Genomic DNA, 20,003 nt, shown 5'->3' on the forward strand with positions numbered 1-20,003 from the left:
AATAGATATGATTATTATATAAAAATATTACACATTTTTTTTCAATATTTTAATAGTTAATTAATAAATTTATTATGTCAAAGTAATAACATAAAAGGGAGTCCCGTGCGTGACCATATACCGTCAAAATTGGCGCCAAAACAAAGCTACTGTGAACAATATATTTTACATACTTACTGCTGAAAACAGTACATACTTTTATGGCTGAAAATATTTGTTCTTACTACAATACTCCCTGAAGTTCAGTCATTCAACTTTCAATAGTTATGGAGAAACTGAAGGAAAATATTAATAGAAGAAATAGCATTCTTAGCCTTTCTCAAACAAATTCTAATGCATCAGGTATACCAACTAGAATGTATATTTATATTTTTAAGTGTCATATATACATACATATAGATATAGATATATATTTCAAAATTATTTTTAGAAAACAATTTCATAGTCTATTATGATCTATATATAATCAACTGTCACGCCAATTTATGGTAAAAATATATAAAAAATAAATGGTATGTTATAGTTCTTAATAGATTTATTGTTTGTTTATGATTTGACCTATTTTTTTAAATGATTTTTATTTTCCAGAGAATCAAAATCCAAACACAACATGCATATCTGAATCCCGCAATGGTAAGCATAAGTTTAAGCATATCTGAATCCCGCATTTTTATTTATCATTTTCACTGTAATTTTTTTTTTTATTGCTAGCAGCTGATAATGGAAAAGATGCCAGAAGAAAAAGAAAAAATATATTGTATGAATTGCGAAGAGAGAATGTCAAAACAACAGGTAGTCAACATAATTACCTTTTTTTTATCATTAATAATACTAAATGTCAAAATTTATCCATGTATTTTTATTTTTAAACAAGTTAATCCAAATGCAATACACTTAACTCATAATTCTATGAACTTAACTTTACTGTTATCTAATTTTTTTATTATATATTTAAAAATTAGGTTCATAAAAGAAGTTAATAATCACTTATGATGTAAGAGTGAATCAACTCTCAACACAATTTATGGTAAAAATATATAAAAAATAGATTGCATGTTATAGTTTTTAACAGCTTATTATTTTACATGGGTTTTATTCTCCAGAGAATCAAAATCCAAACACAACATGCATATCTGATTCAAACAATGGTAAGTATAACTTTAACAATATTCTTTACTTTCAAAGTACTTTATCCTATTTATATATGATTTTCGTTCTAATTTTTTTTTATTTTAGTTCTCGATGATAATGGAAAATATAACAGAAGAAAAAGAAGAAATATATTATATGAACTGCGCAGCAAAAAAGTTAAAACAACAGGTACTGAAACCTAAATACCTTATTTTTATATATATTTAGATTTAAATTTAGATTTAAAATATAATTAGCATTATTTGTCATCCCTTTACCTTATTTATCACCAATTATGACTTATTGTTGTAGGTGGAAGTACTCCTAACTCATGTGAAGATCTTGGTTCTCCAACATCAAGAATTATGATAACAAATATCCCAATTTATGAGAAGTTTACTCCCAACAATCAATTAATGCATTCAGCAACCAAAGTATTGTCATCAATGAGTACTGTTAGTAATTTAGAATTGCTTCAAGGTTAGTGAAAACGTATTATAAGTTTTATTCATAACAATTTAAACTAATACTACATCAATAAACATTTCAATTTTTATATATACTGTTTTTGTGGAATCATTTTTTTTTATTATTAATCAGATGTTGTCAAATCTGCAAAGGTAGAAGAGGGAAACTTCATTTATGGTCAGCGAGAAAAGGTTAATCCAACAAGAGGTAATAACAGTGACATTTTATTTCATAAACATTTTATATTACTAAAGTCAAATCTTATGCCTAATTTATTTTTTTGTAGGTCAAACTATTGTGAACTCAAGTAAGAAATTTTTGTGTCAAAGTTCTCAAAATACAAGCATAAATGATTCTATCTGTGCAAAACTGACTCCTGACAATGAATTCAACACCATGCATTCAATTCCAAAAGTATTATCATCAATGAGTACAGTTAGTAATGAAGAATTTGGTCTTACGGTGCAACTTCATGGTTAGTTTTAATGGATAATTCAACTGTTTTCATTACAATTATAGTACTAATTTATGTTTTACTATATTTTTTCTAAATAAACTGAAATCATTAAGTAGTAATAATTATCATATATATATGGTTCAAACACACTCAAATGCTAAAGTTCTTCAAATCATTTTTCTAAGATTAAGTTTAATGTAAAATAATTTATAAGTTCTTATATACTGATGTTAATTGATTTATCTTATTCGATCACTCATTGAAAGTTTTTGTTTTAGGTCAAAGTACTCTTAAATCAATTCAGGATTTTGATTCTCAGACATCTGGAATTACAGGCTCAAATTTCCTTTCTTCTCATCAGCTTACTCCTAAAAATCAGTTAAACATGATGAATTCTACTACCAAAGCAATGTCATCAATGCAAACAATTACTCATGGAGACATTACCCTCACTCAACTTCCTCATGGTTAGTTTACGACCAGTGATTCGTTATATTTGATTAAACTATCTAGCAATGGCACATTATAATTTTATTTCTTTATTTTTTGAAAAAAAAAAATCTTTGATTTTGTGCACATTTGGGTAAAGCTGCAAAATGGTGATCAAGCTAGAGGTAGTAGAAATATAGACTGAATGAAAATTCATTTAATGAAAAACATTTTTTTAACAAAAATCATTTTGTTTTGCAATTAGTGACCCCTAAGAGTCATGTGAACGTGATGGATGCAACTTCTCAATCATTGTCATGTTTACAAACAATTTGTACTACCCCTAAATTTCAAGGTTAGTTCAGGAAACCAATGTAAATGATTTTTCGTTTATCTTTTTTGTCAATTAAATTTCAAAATCATACTCATGTTTTAGTACTAATTATTTGTTGCTTTGGAACATATTTTCTCCAGGTAATTCAGTTGCAGGGAGTTTAGGGTATGTATTTAGTAACACACTAAACTTACATAACAAGTCCGGTACACACAGTGTTGAAATCATTGAATCAGTGACTCAGAGATTGAATTTTGACGAAGATATCCAAAATGAAGAAAATAATGGTACTAAAAATTGTTAATTTATAATTTTTTTTTTTTAATTTTGTAACAACCACTTTCTTTTATTATTTTTTGTTTCAGATGACACCAGACAAGTTTTTAGTTCTGAATTATATTCAAAAGCTGAAAATGAAGGTGCATATCTTTAACTATAACTTCTTCACTTCTTCATCAAACTAAATCAATTTATATCAGAAAAGTAATAGATCACCTTTCTTAATTTTCTGAAAATAGCTACTGTTGAATTTGGACAACCTACTATTCAATGTGAATACTGCTTGGGCGAGGTTTGGTATGAAGAAAGATCTCAGAAATCTAAGATTTATGTTAAGGTTGATTTTTCTATTTGTTGTCAAAAGGGAAAAGTACAACTCCCTTTCTTACAAAAACCTCCTAAATTGCTGTTAGATTTATTAAATGGGAAAGATAGTCGAAGTCAACACTATCTACAAAATATTAGAAGTTACAATAGTATGTTTTCATTTACTTCAATTGGAGGGAATATTCACTCTTCGATAAATGATGGATCTGGCCCTCCTCAATTTATTCTGCATGGACAAAACTATCATAGGATTGGAAGCTTGCTCCCCAATAGTGGATCATCTCCTAAGTTTGCACAACTTTACATATATGACACTCAAAATGAAGTGTCAAATAGATTATCTCACTTTGGGTATGTGTTATTTTTAGTTACTTTACTGACTTACTTTCTATTTACTGGATTAATTCAAAGATTATTTTTAATGATATATTTTTAAAAATTGCATGTAGGTCAAAAGTGAAAAATGTGACGTTTGACAAATCCTTAATTGAAGATCTTACCAAGATGATTGATGACAACAATGTTTTGGCCAAAACTTTTAGAAGAGTAAGAGAATTTCTACATGATGATGTAAATTCAGATTTTGCATTGAGGTTATTTAGACACCGATGCAAAGATCCAAGAGTGTACAATACCCCTACAACAGATGAGATAGCTGCATTAATTGTGGGTGATATGAGCAACATGGAAGTAGGGCGAGATATCATAGTGAAAAAATATTCAGGACAAATGTATAGACTCCATGAAACACATACAACCTTTATTCCATTACAATATCCATTAATATTCCCCTTTGGAGAGGATGGGTATCAAGAACATATTCCAATACGGAATTCTGGAAGTAATAGCAGAGAACGTAAGAGAAGTCGTATTTCATTAAGGGAATTTATTGCATTTAGAATTCAAGAAAGAAATGTGGAGTTTGGGAATATAGTCCATTCACGTCGATTGTTTCAACAATTTTTTGTTGATGCATATACAATGGTTGAAGCTCAAAGATTGTCTTTTATAAGGCTAAACCAAAAAACAATCCGTTGTGATATTTTGCAAGGCGTACAAGAAGCAATGAATCGAGGAGAAACAAATTCTTCTGCAATTGGAAAGCGGATAGTTTTACCTTCATCTTTTACAGGAGGAATGAGATATATGTTCAACAATTGCCAAGATGCTATGGCCATTTGCAAAACATTTGGATATCCGGATCTATTTATCACTATTACCTGCAACGTAAATTGGTCAGAAATACGTGACTTTGTTACCTCAAAAGGATTAACTGCTGCTGATAGGCCAGACATTGTTTGTAGAGTTTTCAAGATGAAATTAGATCAAATGATGATTGACTTAAAAAAAAATGACTATTTTGGCAAAGTTAATGCAGGTAATCCACATTAACCCATATTTAACAGTTTGTTTGATTTATTATTATGTATTACATTTTGAAGAATTTTTTCATATTCTTTCAGGTATGTACACTGTGGAATTTCAAAAAAGGGGTTTACCTCATGCCCACATACTACTGTGGTTGGATGGAGAGAATAAGTTAAGAAATCCAACAGATATTGATGGAGTCATTTCTGCAGAATTACCCGATGCATTTTTATATCCTAAATTGTCAAAGGCAGTGACAACCTACATGATACATGGCCCTTGCGGGGTAAGTCGAATAAGTTCACCTTGCATGATTAATGGTAGATGTTCAAAATTTTACCCAAAGAAATTTAAACTGTTGACTACTATTGATGAGGATGGATATGCATGTTATAAACGTCAAGATAATGGAACATTCATTCTTAAAAATGGAATTAAGTTGGACAATAGAAATGTTGTGCCATATAGCCCTTTGCTACTACTGAGGTATCAAGCCCATGTTAACACAGAATATTGCAACAAATCAAATTCAATCAAGTATTTGTTTAAATATGTGAACAAGGGTCCAGATAGAGCCAATTTGAAAATTACTACTACTGATAAAGACTCTACAGAGACCCCAGTTATTGATGAAATTAAACAGTATTATGATTGTAGATACATATCTCCATGTGAAGCTGTGTGGAGAATATTTTCCTTTGATATCCATCATAGATGGCCTCCAGTTCAACGATTAACTTTTCATCTATTGTATGAGCAACCAATTGTTTTTAAAGACAATGAAGACATTGATGAAATATTGAACTTCAATCAACATAAAACAACAATGTTTTTAGCTTGGTTTGAAGCTAATAAAATTTATCCACTGGGAAAAAATTTGACTTACTGTGAATACCCTAGATTTTTTGTTTGGATGGCAGACAGAAGAGAGTGGAAGCCAAGAAAAAATGGTCTTAGTATTGGAAGGTTAACATATATTCCTGCAGGGTCAGGGGAATTATATTATCTGAGGTTATTGTTGAATTATCAAAAGGGTTGCTGTAGCTATGATAATATCAAAACTGTTAATGGTTTCATTCACAAAACATATAAAGAGGCATGCTATGCAATGGGGCTATTGGCAGATGATAAAGAGTTTATTGATGCAATTATAGAGTGCAGTGTCCTTGCTTCAGGAAATCAGTTGAGAAGACTCTTTGTTACCCTTTTAATGATGAATACTATGTGTAGACCAGATGAAGTGTGGAACAAAACATGGAAGTTGTTATCAGATGATATTTTATACCAAAAAAGAAAGGAGTTTGTCCTACCAGGTATAATTTTATTATTTTATTTGAAATTTATAATTTATAATTTTATAATTGCTATATGACATATAATTTCTTTCCTAGGTCTTAGAATTGAAGATGCTCAAATTCAAAACCTTTGTCTTCTACAAGTAGAAGAGTTATTAATTTCAAATGGTAAGTGTTTGAAAGATTTTCCAAGTCTGCCAGAACCTATTCATTCTGATTCCTTTATTTATCAAAATAGATTCATTATTGATGAATTGAATTATGACAAAATACAAATGTCTGAAATGCATTGTTCTCTTTTTCAAACTCTTACTCCTGAGCAAGTGGAAGTTTATGAGAATATAATGACAGCAGTCCTGTCAGACCTTGGTGGATTTTTTTTCTTATATGGTTATGGGGGAACTGGAAAAACTTTCATGTGGAAAACTTTGTCCACTGGTCTTAGATCAAAGGGGTTTATTGTTTTAAATGTAGCTTCTAGCGGTATAGCTTCTTTGTTACTTCCAGGGGGAAAAACAGCTCATTCTACCTTTTGCATTCCTTTTGTAATAAATGAAGAGTCAACATGCAATATTCCTCAAGGAAGTCTTAGGGCCAAATTGTTGATCAAAACGAAATTAATTATATGGGATGAAGCCCCAATGATTAATAGGTTATGTTTTGAAGCCCTAGATAGAACTTTAAGGGATGTCATGAGAGCTGTAAGTGAAGAAAATGCTCTTAAACCTTTTGGTGGTAAAGTAATTGTATTGGGAGGAGACTTTCGTCAGATATTACCTGTTGTAAAAAATGGATCAAAGTATGACATTGTGAAGGCAACAGTAAATTACTCTGACTTATGGAAACATTGCAAAATCTTAAAACTTACAGAGAATATGAGATTAAAGAGTGATACATCAATTCAAAGTAAAACAGAAATAAAAGAGTTTGCTGATTGGATACTTCACATTGGAGATGGAGATATGGAGTTAAATGAGTTGGGACAAGGAATGATTGAAATACCGGAAGAGAATTTAATTTTAGATGTTGAACAACCTTTACTGCAGTTGGTTGAGTTTGTTTATCCCTCCTACATAAACAATGTGACATCTGATGATTCTTTTGATGATGGTGCAATATTATGTCCAACAAAAGAATGTGTGGATCAAGTGAATGAATTCATTTTATCATTAATACCAGGATCTGAAGTTTGTTATTTAAGTTCAGACAGTCCTTGCGAATGTGAAGAACAAGAAAATGCTCAAGCTGAGTGGTTTACAACTGAATTTTTAAATGAGATCAAATGCTCTGGAATTCCCAATCACTGTGTTAAATTAAAAGTCAGAGTTCCAATAATGCTTCTAAGAAATATTGATCAAGCCAATGGACTTTGCAATGGAACAAGATTACATGTAACTCACTTGGGGAAAAATGTTATTGGTGCCAAAGTTATTACTGGGAAAAATATAGGTGATCAAATATTTATTCCCAGAATGAACTTGACTCCTTCGGAAACAGGTTTGCCATTTATGTTTCAAAGAAGGCAATTTCCAATATCTTTGTGTTTTGCCATGACAATAAATAAAAGTCAAGGTCAAACTCTGAATAAAGTTGGTCTATATCTATCCCGTCCAGTCTTTACACACGGACAATTATATGTTGCTCTTTCAAGAGTAAAATCTAAGAAAGGGTTGAAGATATTGATTTTGGATGATAATGGTATTCCCACAAATTTCACTACTAACGTGGTTTACAAAGAAATATTCGAAAATGTTTGAAGTATTAACTTACAGCGTTACAAATGAGGTATGAAATTTCTTTATTTATTTGAAATATATTTTTATTTATCATATTTTTTTGTAATATATGAACAACAATTTAAGAACTGATATACACTATCTCTTATAGGTTTTGATCAATGCTTTTGTTTGACACAATTATTCATGGTCATCTTGAAAGTATGGTACGTATCTTTTATTTTGACATATCTTTGTCAAGTTTGCTTAATTTAATTAATGTTTTACAGGAATTACTTATAAGAAGTAACAGTTTTGTAAAATTAAAGTTCAGAAATGATGAATCTGTAAAGCACTTGGTGACGTATGTTTACTTAAATTATTAATTACATAATTTATTATTACTATTACAAATATCGTGTACCTATTTGTGTACTTAATCTTTTATTCAGGCTCTTGAAAGGCAATGTGAAATTCTTGATTTATGGAGTCAAATTCTATTGAGGGTTGCGTACTGGATGATCATATCTCATTCAAGATATTAAGGACAACTATCAACATTGATTCAAAAGGAAGTAATTTTAATGAAGAAATTTGATGTAGTATTAGCACTGCTTGGACAGTTTTGCAGTATATTCGTTACTCTCTGCTTATTATTTAATTTATATTCACACTATATTTTGATGATTTGTAGAATTACTATTGCACATTTCTTTGTATAATGTTTTGGTCCCACCACAGGACACAATGTTTCAGGTACTGTTAATATTAGAGTTAAAACAATTTCTTAAATTTCAATACGTTTATATATTATATATATAAATTTTTATTATTATCTTATTTTAATCAGTATTTTTTTTTATAACTGATATAATTTTTTTTTATCTAGAATATTTCAGGTGAGTTATTTGTTTCAAGAACCTTTACAGGTATTGTCATCATTTTTGTGTACATTTTAATAGTTTGTTTTATTAGTAATAACTATGTGTTTTATTAATTTTTAGCGTTTTTACTATTTGGACACTTTTAATTTCTTTGTGTAATGTGTTACTGTGCTCAAATTATATCTTAAATCATAACTTATACCTTAAATGATTATATAAGTTACTGTGCTCATATTATATCAACATTATGGTCCACAAGATAAAAGGTAGATCATTTCTTATTTTCAAGCTTTTTGTTTATTGATAAATGGTTGCATTAAATAGCTATCAGACTAATTAAGTCAATAATTTATTTTATTCTTTTTGAGATAGAGTGTGCCCTTTTTATTTTCCTGATACACTTTTTTCGAAATTTATTTGCTTTTTCCTATGCAAAACTTTTTTCGAAATTTAATTGTTTTTTCCTATGCAGAGTTTGTGAAGCAGGTAATCATTTCATCCCAATTTCCAAATTTAAGGATTTCAAAATTTATTTTTTTAAACAATCATTTATTTTATAAATTATTTAAATTTTAACCGTTGGATTTACATGCTTATTATTATTATTATTTATGTCAAATCATTATATGTTGTGAGAATTGATTTTTTTTCTGGGACGAATTCTTTTTATGTTATATTTCTCATCATCAAACTTCTTAAAAATGAACAAATTCATTATTCAAAAATATTTATTAAATCAAACAATTTTTTAAAATCAAAAAAGATATTTAAAGGCTTTATTTATTGATAAATGTGTGCTTTCCATGTATCTGATAGCAATCAACTCACAATTTTTCAGATTGTACTTTTTTTAATTTAGTCTGACTTGCTTGATTTTGTATTTTTACAGATACACGTGGCTAATGTAATCTCTCTTACACATTTCTCAAAATATTGATTCCTCTTCCCTATCAGATTTGGTAGATATAGATAATCATTTCAACATTAAACATTAAATATTTCGCTTCCCAACAACCGTACTCATTTCTACCAAATCTTCTATAAAATATCCTTAACCCTACTTTTTTTCTGGTGCTCTACTACTTTGTTTCTGGTGGTTTCTCTATTACTCTTTTTCTCTTCTACTGAGTTCTTGGTGTTTTCTCCACTACTCATTTAATGGCGCCCAGTGCTGAAGAAATCATTAGACTTCCAACAAGAGGAGTCTTTTGGTGCATGAACAGCCGTGGTGAAGTATGTATATTTTTTTTTTTTTCCAAAATTTCTTCTTTTCAACATTGTCTTCATTTCCTGACCTTTTTTTTTTCTTTATTTCATAAAAATAGCTTGGTTATGTAGATCGGGCTTTCGCCATCGAGTTTCAAAAAGAACTGGGAAAGAGTGGACACTGGCTGATTCAGAAGGAAACGTCCATATAGTGGAATATAACGAAAATTTATTGTCGCCGGAAATATTGAGTGGATGGTTTAATTTATTTGATTTTTATGGTTTCATAGATGATAACTACATTTTATTCCGTTATGTGGGTCACAACACCTTCCATATAACTGTTTATATGGATGACGTCCCTCAGAGTGGAGTAGATCGTTATTTGGAAGAAATTGAAGGGAAGGAACCCTTAAGCATTGGTCCCTTTGATCATTTTTCAATAAAGTTGTCTCGATCAAGTATCCAACTCAGTTATCTGGTTAGTATAAAATTGATTTATTTCAAAATGCTCTTTATTTTATTCTACTTTATTTCTATTTTCTTATTATTTCGATATTGTTGTAGGATCTTCCTGCTAAATTTTCACAATATATTCGACAAGGGAGATTCAACAAGGTTACTCTGCATGGTCTACTAATGAATGTGGAATGCAAGATCTTGAAAGGGAAGCCTCCTTTTAGACGGATTAAACTTGGAAAAGGGTGGAAGAATTTCTGTAGTCTTCATTCTTATCGTGAAGGAGACAAGATAATCTTCGAATGTGATACGAGAAATCCTTCTTCTCATATCAGGGTTTTGTTACTTACTTCTATTCACAGTTTAAGTTATCCTGCATAATTTCGGTTATTATTCTCATAGCATAATAGTTACCAAGGACTAAGAAAGCTCATACATATTTATGTTTCTGCTTGGACTTTTTTGGAAAACTGAACAGTTAGGTACTCTTTATGTTTATATTATATTCACTATATGTTTCTGTTTAGTATTGTTCATATTCTATTTGTTCATCTGTTTATTTATAAATTTGTTTCATTATCTGGTATATTTATAATAGGTTGCATTATTACATATGCTTAACACTATAACAATTGCCAGTATATTAAAGTCAGAAAAATCTTTTATCATATTTTTTATTATATATATTTTGTGTTAATATTAGAGAATGCTTATATTCGTTTTATTCTTTGTATATTGTCTATTATTAATTAGTCATTCAAGTATTAATTGTTGCTTTTTTTTTATATAGAAACATGATGATGTATATATGTTTATTATTGTTGTATGGTTTTTAAGATCTTTAGTTATTTATATAATAGTATTTCATTATGTTTTAGTTGTATTATATTACATTACATTTTAATTTAATTTAGATCATAAAAGGTGAATTCATAATTTAATATGATTTTGCTTACAATCTGTTTCTTGAAGAAACACACATTTACTGAGAGTTTTTTTGTAATAATTGTACTTGGTATAATCTCCTGAATTCTATTTTTTAATTGTAAACATTTTTTGGAGAGTTTATTCTATTTTTTAATTGCAAAGATTTTTTGGAGAGTTTTTTTGCAGATTAAATTACAGGTTGAAGATAGCATGAGGTTGGTGAAGAGGACTTCAAAATGAGAGGACTTCAAAATGGATACATAGTATTAGATAATTGTTTATATAATAATCTATTTGTTCAAAATATTTTATTGTATTGATATTGTAATGTATTTATTATGGCCAAAATATATTCATGAATTTTTAATTATGTTACATTATTTAAATTCATTAATATACTAAAATTATATAAATTTATACTATTGCAATATATTTAATTTCATTTCATCAAATTAATAATTATATATATCTAAATAAATTTATTATTTTTAATATTAATATTTAAATATAAAAATTTCGAAAAAGTCACGTGCATTGCACGGGTCAACCTACTAGTTGGTATATATTTAGAAGTATAATAGATCAAATATAATCACTTTTATATTCTCAATTAATTAAATTAGTGTTGATTTATGTTTTAAAGTTATTATTACAAATTTAGTTTATTTACATTAAACTTTTTATTGGACTATCATTATTTTATACTATTAGCACATAATTTATTTTCTCTATACTGATACTTAGAAGATGCCAGTCTTGGTTGTGTTGGTAAGTTTTTAAAGGTGCAATAATGACTAATTTTGTATACATTAGCCATTAAGGAGGTGTTTGACTATTTTGATGCTCGTGCTCTTTATTGCAGTTAAGATTTGATGGAAAGTTTCATAAGACAGTCAATCAATGTTAAATATATCTTAGCCTCCATCTAAGTTTGATTCTTATTGAATCACATTTGGAGGATACACAACCACCAACTGGATAGTTTAGTATTAAGGTTCTAAGTTAAGGAGCATGCCATGGGTAAAAAAGCCACTTGGATTCTACAGAAAGGTTCGATGGGACTAGTGTAATTTAAAGGAAACCTCGTGTTTGGGCTCGAATCAATTTCAGACTGTACAACTCATCTTAGAGTTTTCGCCACATGTAAATAATCTAGTTTGGAGCTGTAAAATTCTTGTTGAATATACAAAGGTTTGAAGAAAGATATGCATAATATTTATATCTTACAGCCAAATTGTTAACCCAATCCAATCCCAAGTCACTAATTAAACGACATGGGTTCCAAAAACTACAAAACTGAAGGGGAAAAAAATGTCCTGCACTGATTGTAGCTCCATAGACACAGAATTAAGATCTAACCAGAAAGTTTTTTTCTCTAATGAATATTATAATTCTTCCACTTGGACTGTAAATCCACACTGACATCGCTTTGTCAATAGAGAGGTTTCCCTGTCAAAGCTCTCGAACTCTTTCAGAAACATATGCTCATGATCTTTTACTGGAGTGCTTAATGATGCACCAAGACTGGTATCACACTGGTCCACCTGTTGTTTTACGTTGTGATTCTTGTCATAGCTATCACCAACTGTGGCACTCGACTCATTATTTATGCATTGGCCACCAGTTGGCATCTCTGAAGACAAACTGTTACTAATATAACGATTATTTAACCTCTGACGAGTTACAATAGAAGAAAGAAGTTGGTACCACCGACTAAGAGCCTGTTTTTCATCCCTTTTCTTTTCTTCAGCTTGTCGCCTTTCTTCTTCCTCTGCATAAGCCTAGGGAAAGTAGTAAAACGAAGTTATTAGCATAAATCATAACTGTTATAAAAAAACCAGAAAAACTCACCAAAATTTACATGAGGGAAGAAGAAGCAAGTTCTCTTTTTAAGAAATAAATCTAAAGAAAAAGAGGCTAAACAACTCCTAGAATCAAGAATATCCTTAATAATAAACTGCTAGCCACAGAAAACTTACCCCACCAATGCTATCATACGTGACAAAGCAAAGTTTATCAACTTAAATCAACAGATATATTGAGAGCAATAAAGCAAATGATATACTAGCTTCACAAGTCAAAAGTTTAGTTTATTTGGAACAATTATATTTATTCAGCAAGAAAGATGAAAATACGGTACCTCTAGCAGTACATCCTTGAACTCGGAACACACAACAATACCATCAAAGACAGGATATGAACGACCGTTTTTAAATTCAAAACCAACCATAGCTGGCGCATAATCAATTTCAAGTCTCTTGGCAACAGAAAAGGCTTTTGGAAACCTTAAGTGTACGGTCCCTGGTGGAAGACATTTCTCAGACCAAACATCTACTTGACCTCGTTCATTCTGGATGTAAAATAGAAAATATAACTGTTATTAATATGAAAACATTAATTATCTCAACAAAAACAAGTAAATATGCTCTTGCACTTTCCAGTTAGTTCATGTGAATGTCTATTAACACTGGTGCAGCAACTAACGCAAGCAATTGTATTCAAGCTCTATCAATTTCATTCTCTTAAATTTAAGCCTAAAAGGTCTTTCTCCCTACTGCTTCCATTCATTTAAAGTAGAAAAAAATGACTATTTGAAAGACTCCTCCCGGTCACAGAACATGTGGGGATTTTAATATGATTGTGGTTTTTACATTGTCCCCTCAGATTCTACATAAGACGGTAACTAAGAACAAAAAGTCTTCATTAGAACAGTCATACACTAGAACAGTAGGAATGTATAGTTGGGGTGACAAAATCTGCTTGACATGATCTTAAAATGTCAAACCAACAATTGTTTTGCAATGATCCAGTGTGCAAATCATGTGGTAAATAATTGATTACTTTGCAAACAATTTTTCATACACACGTTATCATACAGATCCATGCTCTTTCCAATATTTAAACAACACCCAGAAAGTTAGAGACATTACCCTGGGAACTATCCCATTCACAGCATGAGGCAAATTTAACGGTTCCAGTTGCCACTTCCCATAAAGTTTAATTTTGTCCATAGAGTCACTGCAGCCATAGTCATCAGCTTCAGAATCTTGTACCTTTTGAGGCTTTATGGAACGTTGAAGCTCCTGATGGGAATTTTTTGGGTAAACAATAAATTACATTAATTAAAGTGAAAGAATACAACAGAATCAGGAAAAAACACTAACATACTCAGCCAGTTGATACCTTCACAGGATGTTCATTGGGTTTAACTTGAAGCCCTTCTCGCAGCCACCTCTCTTTTGTCTTAACTGTTTGCACACAAGTCCTAGGATAAACTGAGTGACCTGAACAAAAGCCCAGTATTGGACCCTTTGGATGAAGTACTTGATACTTCGTAAGCCATTTTTCTAAGGCATAAAGTGGATGACTTTTGTAGGCCTGCAAAGCGATAAAATGTCAAGATATATATCGCCATCTACAATATTAAGCATCATGTTTCCTATTACTTTTAACCTACCTGCTGATTGGTAGGAAGAGGTTCAGTTAATGCTCTAGTTTCCAACTCAATATCCTCAATAGAGCTCCTAGTAGGGACAAAAGAATCCATAGTATTGGATTGCTTGGAAATGCTTTGGCTTTTTCTTAAATTATTCACACCTCCAGTTGCCCCAGACTCCAAGTCTCTCAATGGTGCCAACACGAGATCCCACCATGTTGAATTGACTCGATGTGAAGCTATCTTGTACCACTTCATACAATACCTGACATGTCAACATGTAGTAGCATTTTCAGGCCATCATGAGAAGTAACTTTCTGTAGAGCTGTCTCAAGCCTTATGAAAAGCTACTTATAAGTAATCATGAACTTGTGTTGAAAAAGGGAAGGGTGGGATTTTGGCCCCCTGATTTCCCATCCTCTTCCCTCTAAATTTTTTACTCTAACAAGGTAAAATTATAAAAATATCTCCCCTCCTAACATATTCAATTAGGCTGTTCCATTTTTCATAATGCTGACAACCTATGTACCCAGACATTTACTACGATAGTTTCAAGTGAATAATTCTTATTCTTATTTACTTTAGAGCTAAGTTTGACTGCTGCTGAAGTAATAGTTACTATCAACTCTAATACTTATGCTAGAGATAATGAGGCATCCACTTACATCTTGACACCATGTTTCCTTTCCTACTTTTAGAAACCCATTCAACAGCTCAAGTTATTAAACTTTAATTTAATGCCTCCAATGTCTAAGGGAGAATTTTGGTTTTTCGTATCATTGTGCATGTGACCAAATGAAACATGGATACTTTAGTGAACAGGATTTCCCCATCTATTCCTCTCACTCGAGTGAGAATTAATAAAAAATATAGTATATTATAATCTCGATTACAATAACTGATCCCACATTGCTTGTTCATTGCAAAACTTGTCATCAATTGTCCTTCTGTTAGTATCCAAGAAGTATTCAGTGAGAATTTCTGTTTGATCTCCAACAAACACAAATAATTCATTCTTAATTTCTAAGAATATTTGAAATTTCCAAAACCAAATAATAAAGCAAGTAATAAGATAAAAGCTAAAAAAGCTTAACTGTGCCATACTTAACATATATGGAGAAAATGTCAAACCTGCGGGTCACATCTTTGGCCCCTTGCCCAGCAAAGGCAACAACATATCTCAAAGATTTTTTGCATGCAGCTACCATGGCTTCAACCTTGTCCTCTCCATCAATAATCAAATTGACAGCATCAACATGCACCCACTTTCCTGTCAAATTTTCTTCACTGCAATATACTTCTGCCCAATACAGAGGAGATCCTACTTTCATTGATCCAATTGCTGTAGAAATTACTTGGGAGGAGGTTGATGATTCTTCACCTGTAACCCTTTTCACTCTTTTGGATGGAGAAGAAAAACAGGAAGAGTCAGGATTTGCACCTGACTTGTCCTGAGATTCAACGGCTGTAGCAGAAAGAGCCATTTCCAACTGCATATCAAATTCAAGATCTCCTTTCCTCTTTGATTTACGAGATTTGTTGGTGAGAGACGATTCCAGGTTACTATCTTGTGTCTCAGAAGCTTTCGAGTTTGCAACACTATCATTTCTTACTTCAACAATAGGAGGATCTCTAGACTGATCCATGTGCTTTGTCACACGACATTTCTTACTTTTCTGTGAATGGACAAGAGAACTTTCACAGACATTCTCTCTCTCACTACAAGATAATGATTCTTGAGGTGATTTAAAATCCACTTTTCGCTTAGATACCATTGGTGTAGAAGTTTTAAATATCCCGCAACTAGATCCACTTGCAACTTGAAACGCTTTAAGAGGGGAAACATCCAAAACGGACACAAACCTGAAATATGCCTTTGATAAGAAATTTAACAGCACATATGCTCAGAAGTCCATGAGTCATAAAAATTGAATAAATTTTGTTACTGCCACCTGTTCATGGCAATAGTATTGATACTCTAACATCTTTTGTTTTAACATATTTCATTCTACCAATTATTTAAAGGCACACTTCTGACTTGCCTATATACTTTGAATCAGAACTTCATTCTATACCATGAAGGTCAAAATAGAGTAATTGCTACGTTATTATTGTTATCTTTCCTTTTCTAGATTCAATACATGCACCGTCACTGTTTGTATATTACCATTCCCAGCCCAAATAATAGAAACCACATCCTGCAGGTGGTTAAAGATATGAAAGCATTTTGGAGTGGATGATTCATGAATCAGGGAATGCATCAGCAGCAGTTGGAAACCAATATAAATATGTAACATCAGGGTGTTTTTCTATCAAATAGAAAATACTAGCTTAATGTTGCACTTAAAGTATTTAATGTACAATTTTTTCCAATCAGCAATATAAAAAGTAATTGAGGAATGATAGAAAGATATTCTGTTATGTGCTGCAATACCTGGCTGTAAGATTTAAAGCTCTTAATAGAGCCACTGATAATGCTGCAATCTGCAATTTAAAAAAAAAAATCCTTGCCCCAGTAAATGTTCTGCCAAGCACTAAGAAATTATATAAAGTATATAAGATAACAGAACCAACCCAGTCTCTCTTAATAAACTTTATTTTACTACTGATTTATGTTAGTGAATTATAAGCAGATGAAGAGAGTCATTAAAAGACCATCAAATCCTTTCTTTCAAGTAATGAAAGAATTAGTAGTAACATATCCTGCACTTTCAAGTTCCAACTTTGGAACTAGAGCATTTGTTATATGCCTGGGTAATCATACTACAGCGAATGGAAGCTTTATTAAAAGACAAACTCAAAATCTAGTGAAGTATATTAACAAAAATGCTATTAAAAATGGACTGGGCCAAACTTGTTTCCAAAAGTTAGCTCAAGGAAGAAGGATTATCCAGCCTTATAAAAAGTATTGACCATATTCCTAATCAATATGGGATATCTTAGGACACAACCCCTCAAGATTGGACATCTAGAGCCTAAAGTTTGTGGAGCTGAACATCTACAGATAGCCCAACATTGATATTGAAGAGGCTTTGATACCATATTAGAGAACAACTGAGCATAAATCGCTCCAAAAGTACTAGATCGAGAGTGCAGGATTGCAGGATTGCCCAAGTACTAGATCGAGAGTGCAAGATATAAATAAGCAGTATTTTAGCCATATTCCTACCAAATCCCAGACATCTTAACAAAGCCATAATAAAAATAGATCTACCTCTTCAGGACTGCCCTCTTGTGATTCTAAAGCTGAGGCCAAACCAAAGCATGGTGAAGCTTCTCTATTCATTACAGTTTTTAACATGGAAATTATCGTGGAACTGCATGTGTTTCACACAAGGATCAAACAAGATATAACAAATGATGTAGCATGAATTTATACAAAACTGCACATTAAATGTAACAAAATAGTATGTGTATACTAATGAAACCATACCCATGATATTAAAGGATATAGAGCTTTTGAAGTGAGTTTTTTAACATTTGACAGCTGGAGCAAGTGTGCTGGTAGTAGAGAAAGCAAAGAAGCCTGCCATTATCAAGAAATGCACAACTTGACAAGCAATTTTGGTGAGCAAACAAGTTTTAAATTGTTTCACTTAAAAAATGTTCTCCAAAATAAATTTCCATCAAACATTATAAAATAGAATTAGGAATAAGTAAACTCAATCAAAATTGACGAAGTGGCTTAAGGTATACATATAAATGCAAACATGTTGTAACGAAATTCCTATATTAACAACTGTTTCAAAAAGTATAACAAAAAAGTAATATCTGATACAATAATTGAGTTATGGATTACCACAAACAAGTGGTGTTAAGGAAGCAAAAGCTTGATGACACAAATGTAGCATATAAAAGAAATGCTAATATAAATTATCCATTCAAAATATTAAAAATTAACAAGAGTCAACCTGAATAAGAGGATCATCACAAGCATTGTCTATTAATCTTCCTCGAGCGAGTAAAGAAAGCAAATGAACCCTGTGTACAAGTTCAGCCAACTCCTGAAGAATTTTACAAATTACTTTTGCAAAGTAGCTAAAAGCTATTTTATATTAAAGCCAAGACAAGTTCAATGCTACAGCAATTAACCTTATCCTCCACAGAAGCTCGTCGAACTTGTTTCTGTACGGTTTTATTAGGGGTCAGATTCAATTCAATTGTTACAGGATGATCATCCCTGGCAACTACACCATCTTCCCAATCTGAGTCATCCAGCTCTTCCTTGTTATCGAAGTACTCCTGAACTGAACTACTACATTTCTCCCCAGCAGAAGCATTTCCCAAGGAATTTCTACTACAATGTCCAACCTCTGACGTCTTTGATTGAAGCATTGGATCCAAGACTTGGTTTCCATTGTTCTGGCTCAAAACTCAGCCTATAAGAATATCGAAGAATAACATGCTGCTTTAGGAATTTAGACACTCATACTTTGATTTAAACATTAAAACACCTAAGAATAAAGCAAATCAGATAATTAAGTCATCAAAAAGAATTGCACAGCACAAATTAAGACAAGTAAAAATAACAAATTAGAGGGACCCACTGTCTCTTTTTCCGGGAAGTGCCAACTTTATTAGCACGGCGCAGAAGCTTTCCAACAGCCTCTCGAGATATTTCGGTCAGTGCTCCTGAAATTCAGTATAAACATTGATCACTCATGAGTAAAATAATTTTTCTAATAGTTGTTGGACATGATTTTATCAAACCATTATCACTAGGTGATTGAAATTTGTTTCCATCTTCTGAGTTTTGTTGGGCTCCAGTTTGATCTTCTGCAAAATTGAGGGGAAATACTCAAAAGAATATCCTGTTACCATCAATTGGTGTAAAACTAAAATTTGTACCATTTAAGATTAGAGCATCGATTTTCACGATTAGTAGAAAGTTAAGAAAATTACGCCTCTCCTATTAACTTGTTGCTTTAATTCCCCTAAGAAAACGAGTCTGGAGAGCGACCCAAGCATATGAAAGTGTGACACCCTATCACAATTAGTCCCTAAAAGTGTAATATGTTGTTACATTAGTCGCTGAAACTAAGAAAAAATCCAAAATAGTTCCTTAATTTCTAGTTGTTTCATCTAAATTTTCAAACACTTACTATCATTTTGATCCTTAAAATGTAATAATATCATCACTGGTCATTTTTATTTTGAATTTGGACCAATGTGATTGACAGATTGCTTTTTCAGGAACGTTTTTAAAATTTCCTCAGTTTGGAGGACTAGTGTGACAAAGTTATACACTTACAGGTACTGAAATGGAGGTTTACACTCTCATTAACACC

The 20,003-nt window shown here is 31.3% G+C and overlaps 2 protein-coding genes across 2 annotated transcripts in view; one reads left to right on the plus strand and one right to left on the minus strand.

The window, feature by feature from the left end:
- The first annotated feature begins 266 nt into the window (after positions 1–266).
- LOC137819153 (uncharacterized) lies at positions 267–7,845 on the plus strand. Its single transcript, XM_068622916.1, has 14 exons — positions 267–342; positions 589–633; positions 715–792; positions 1,444–1,611; positions 1,732–1,806; positions 1,886–2,074; positions 2,335–2,523; positions 2,751–2,840; positions 2,960–3,106; positions 3,185–3,238; positions 3,338–3,776; positions 3,875–4,803; positions 4,889–6,106; positions 6,185–7,845. Exons 1-14 carry the CDS (start codon positions 267–269, stop codon positions 7,843–7,845), a joined length of 5,358 nt encoding a protein of 1,785 aa, XP_068479017.1.
- Positions 7,846–12,450: 4,605 nt separating this feature from the next.
- The window catches only part of LOC137819155 (DNA repair protein RAD4-like), an 18,716-nt gene continuing 11,163 nt past the window's right edge, over positions 12,451–20,003 (minus strand). Inside the window, 15 exon segments of the mRNA XM_068622918.1 lie at positions 12,451–13,060; positions 13,420–13,629; positions 14,210–14,362; positions 14,463–14,657; positions 14,737–14,980; positions 15,847–16,578; positions 17,150–17,199; positions 17,930–17,998; positions 18,000–18,032; positions 18,149–18,241; positions 18,627–18,719; positions 18,808–19,075; positions 19,077–19,094; positions 19,263–19,347; positions 19,426–19,512. Of these exon segments, the coding sequence (XP_068479019.1) occupies positions 12,665–13,060; positions 13,420–13,629; positions 14,210–14,362; positions 14,463–14,657; positions 14,737–14,980; positions 15,847–16,578; positions 17,150–17,199; positions 17,930–17,998; positions 18,000–18,032; positions 18,149–18,241; positions 18,627–18,719; positions 18,808–19,075; positions 19,077–19,094; positions 19,263–19,347; positions 19,426–19,512 (2,726 nt within the window). The 3' untranslated portion in view covers positions 12,451–12,664.

Source organism: Phaseolus vulgaris, chromosome 10 (assembly GCF_000499845.2).
Source record: "Phaseolus vulgaris cultivar G19833 chromosome 10, P. vulgaris v2.0, whole genome shotgun sequence".
Lineage (NCBI taxonomy): Eukaryota > Viridiplantae > Streptophyta > Magnoliopsida > Fabales > Fabaceae > Phaseolus > Phaseolus vulgaris.

Coding starts and splice junctions, on each gene's coding strand:
- LOC137819153 (XM_068622916.1), top strand. CDS start 267: ATGGAGAAACTGAAGGAAAATATTAATAGAAGAAATAGCATTCTTAGC. Junction 343..588: donor AACAAATTCTAATGCATCAG/GTATACCAACTA, acceptor TTTATTTTCCAG/AGAATCAAAATCCAAACACA. Junction 3,777..3,874: donor AATAGATTATCTCACTTTGG/GTATGTGTTATT, acceptor AATTGCATGTAG/GTCAAAAGTGAAAAATGTGA.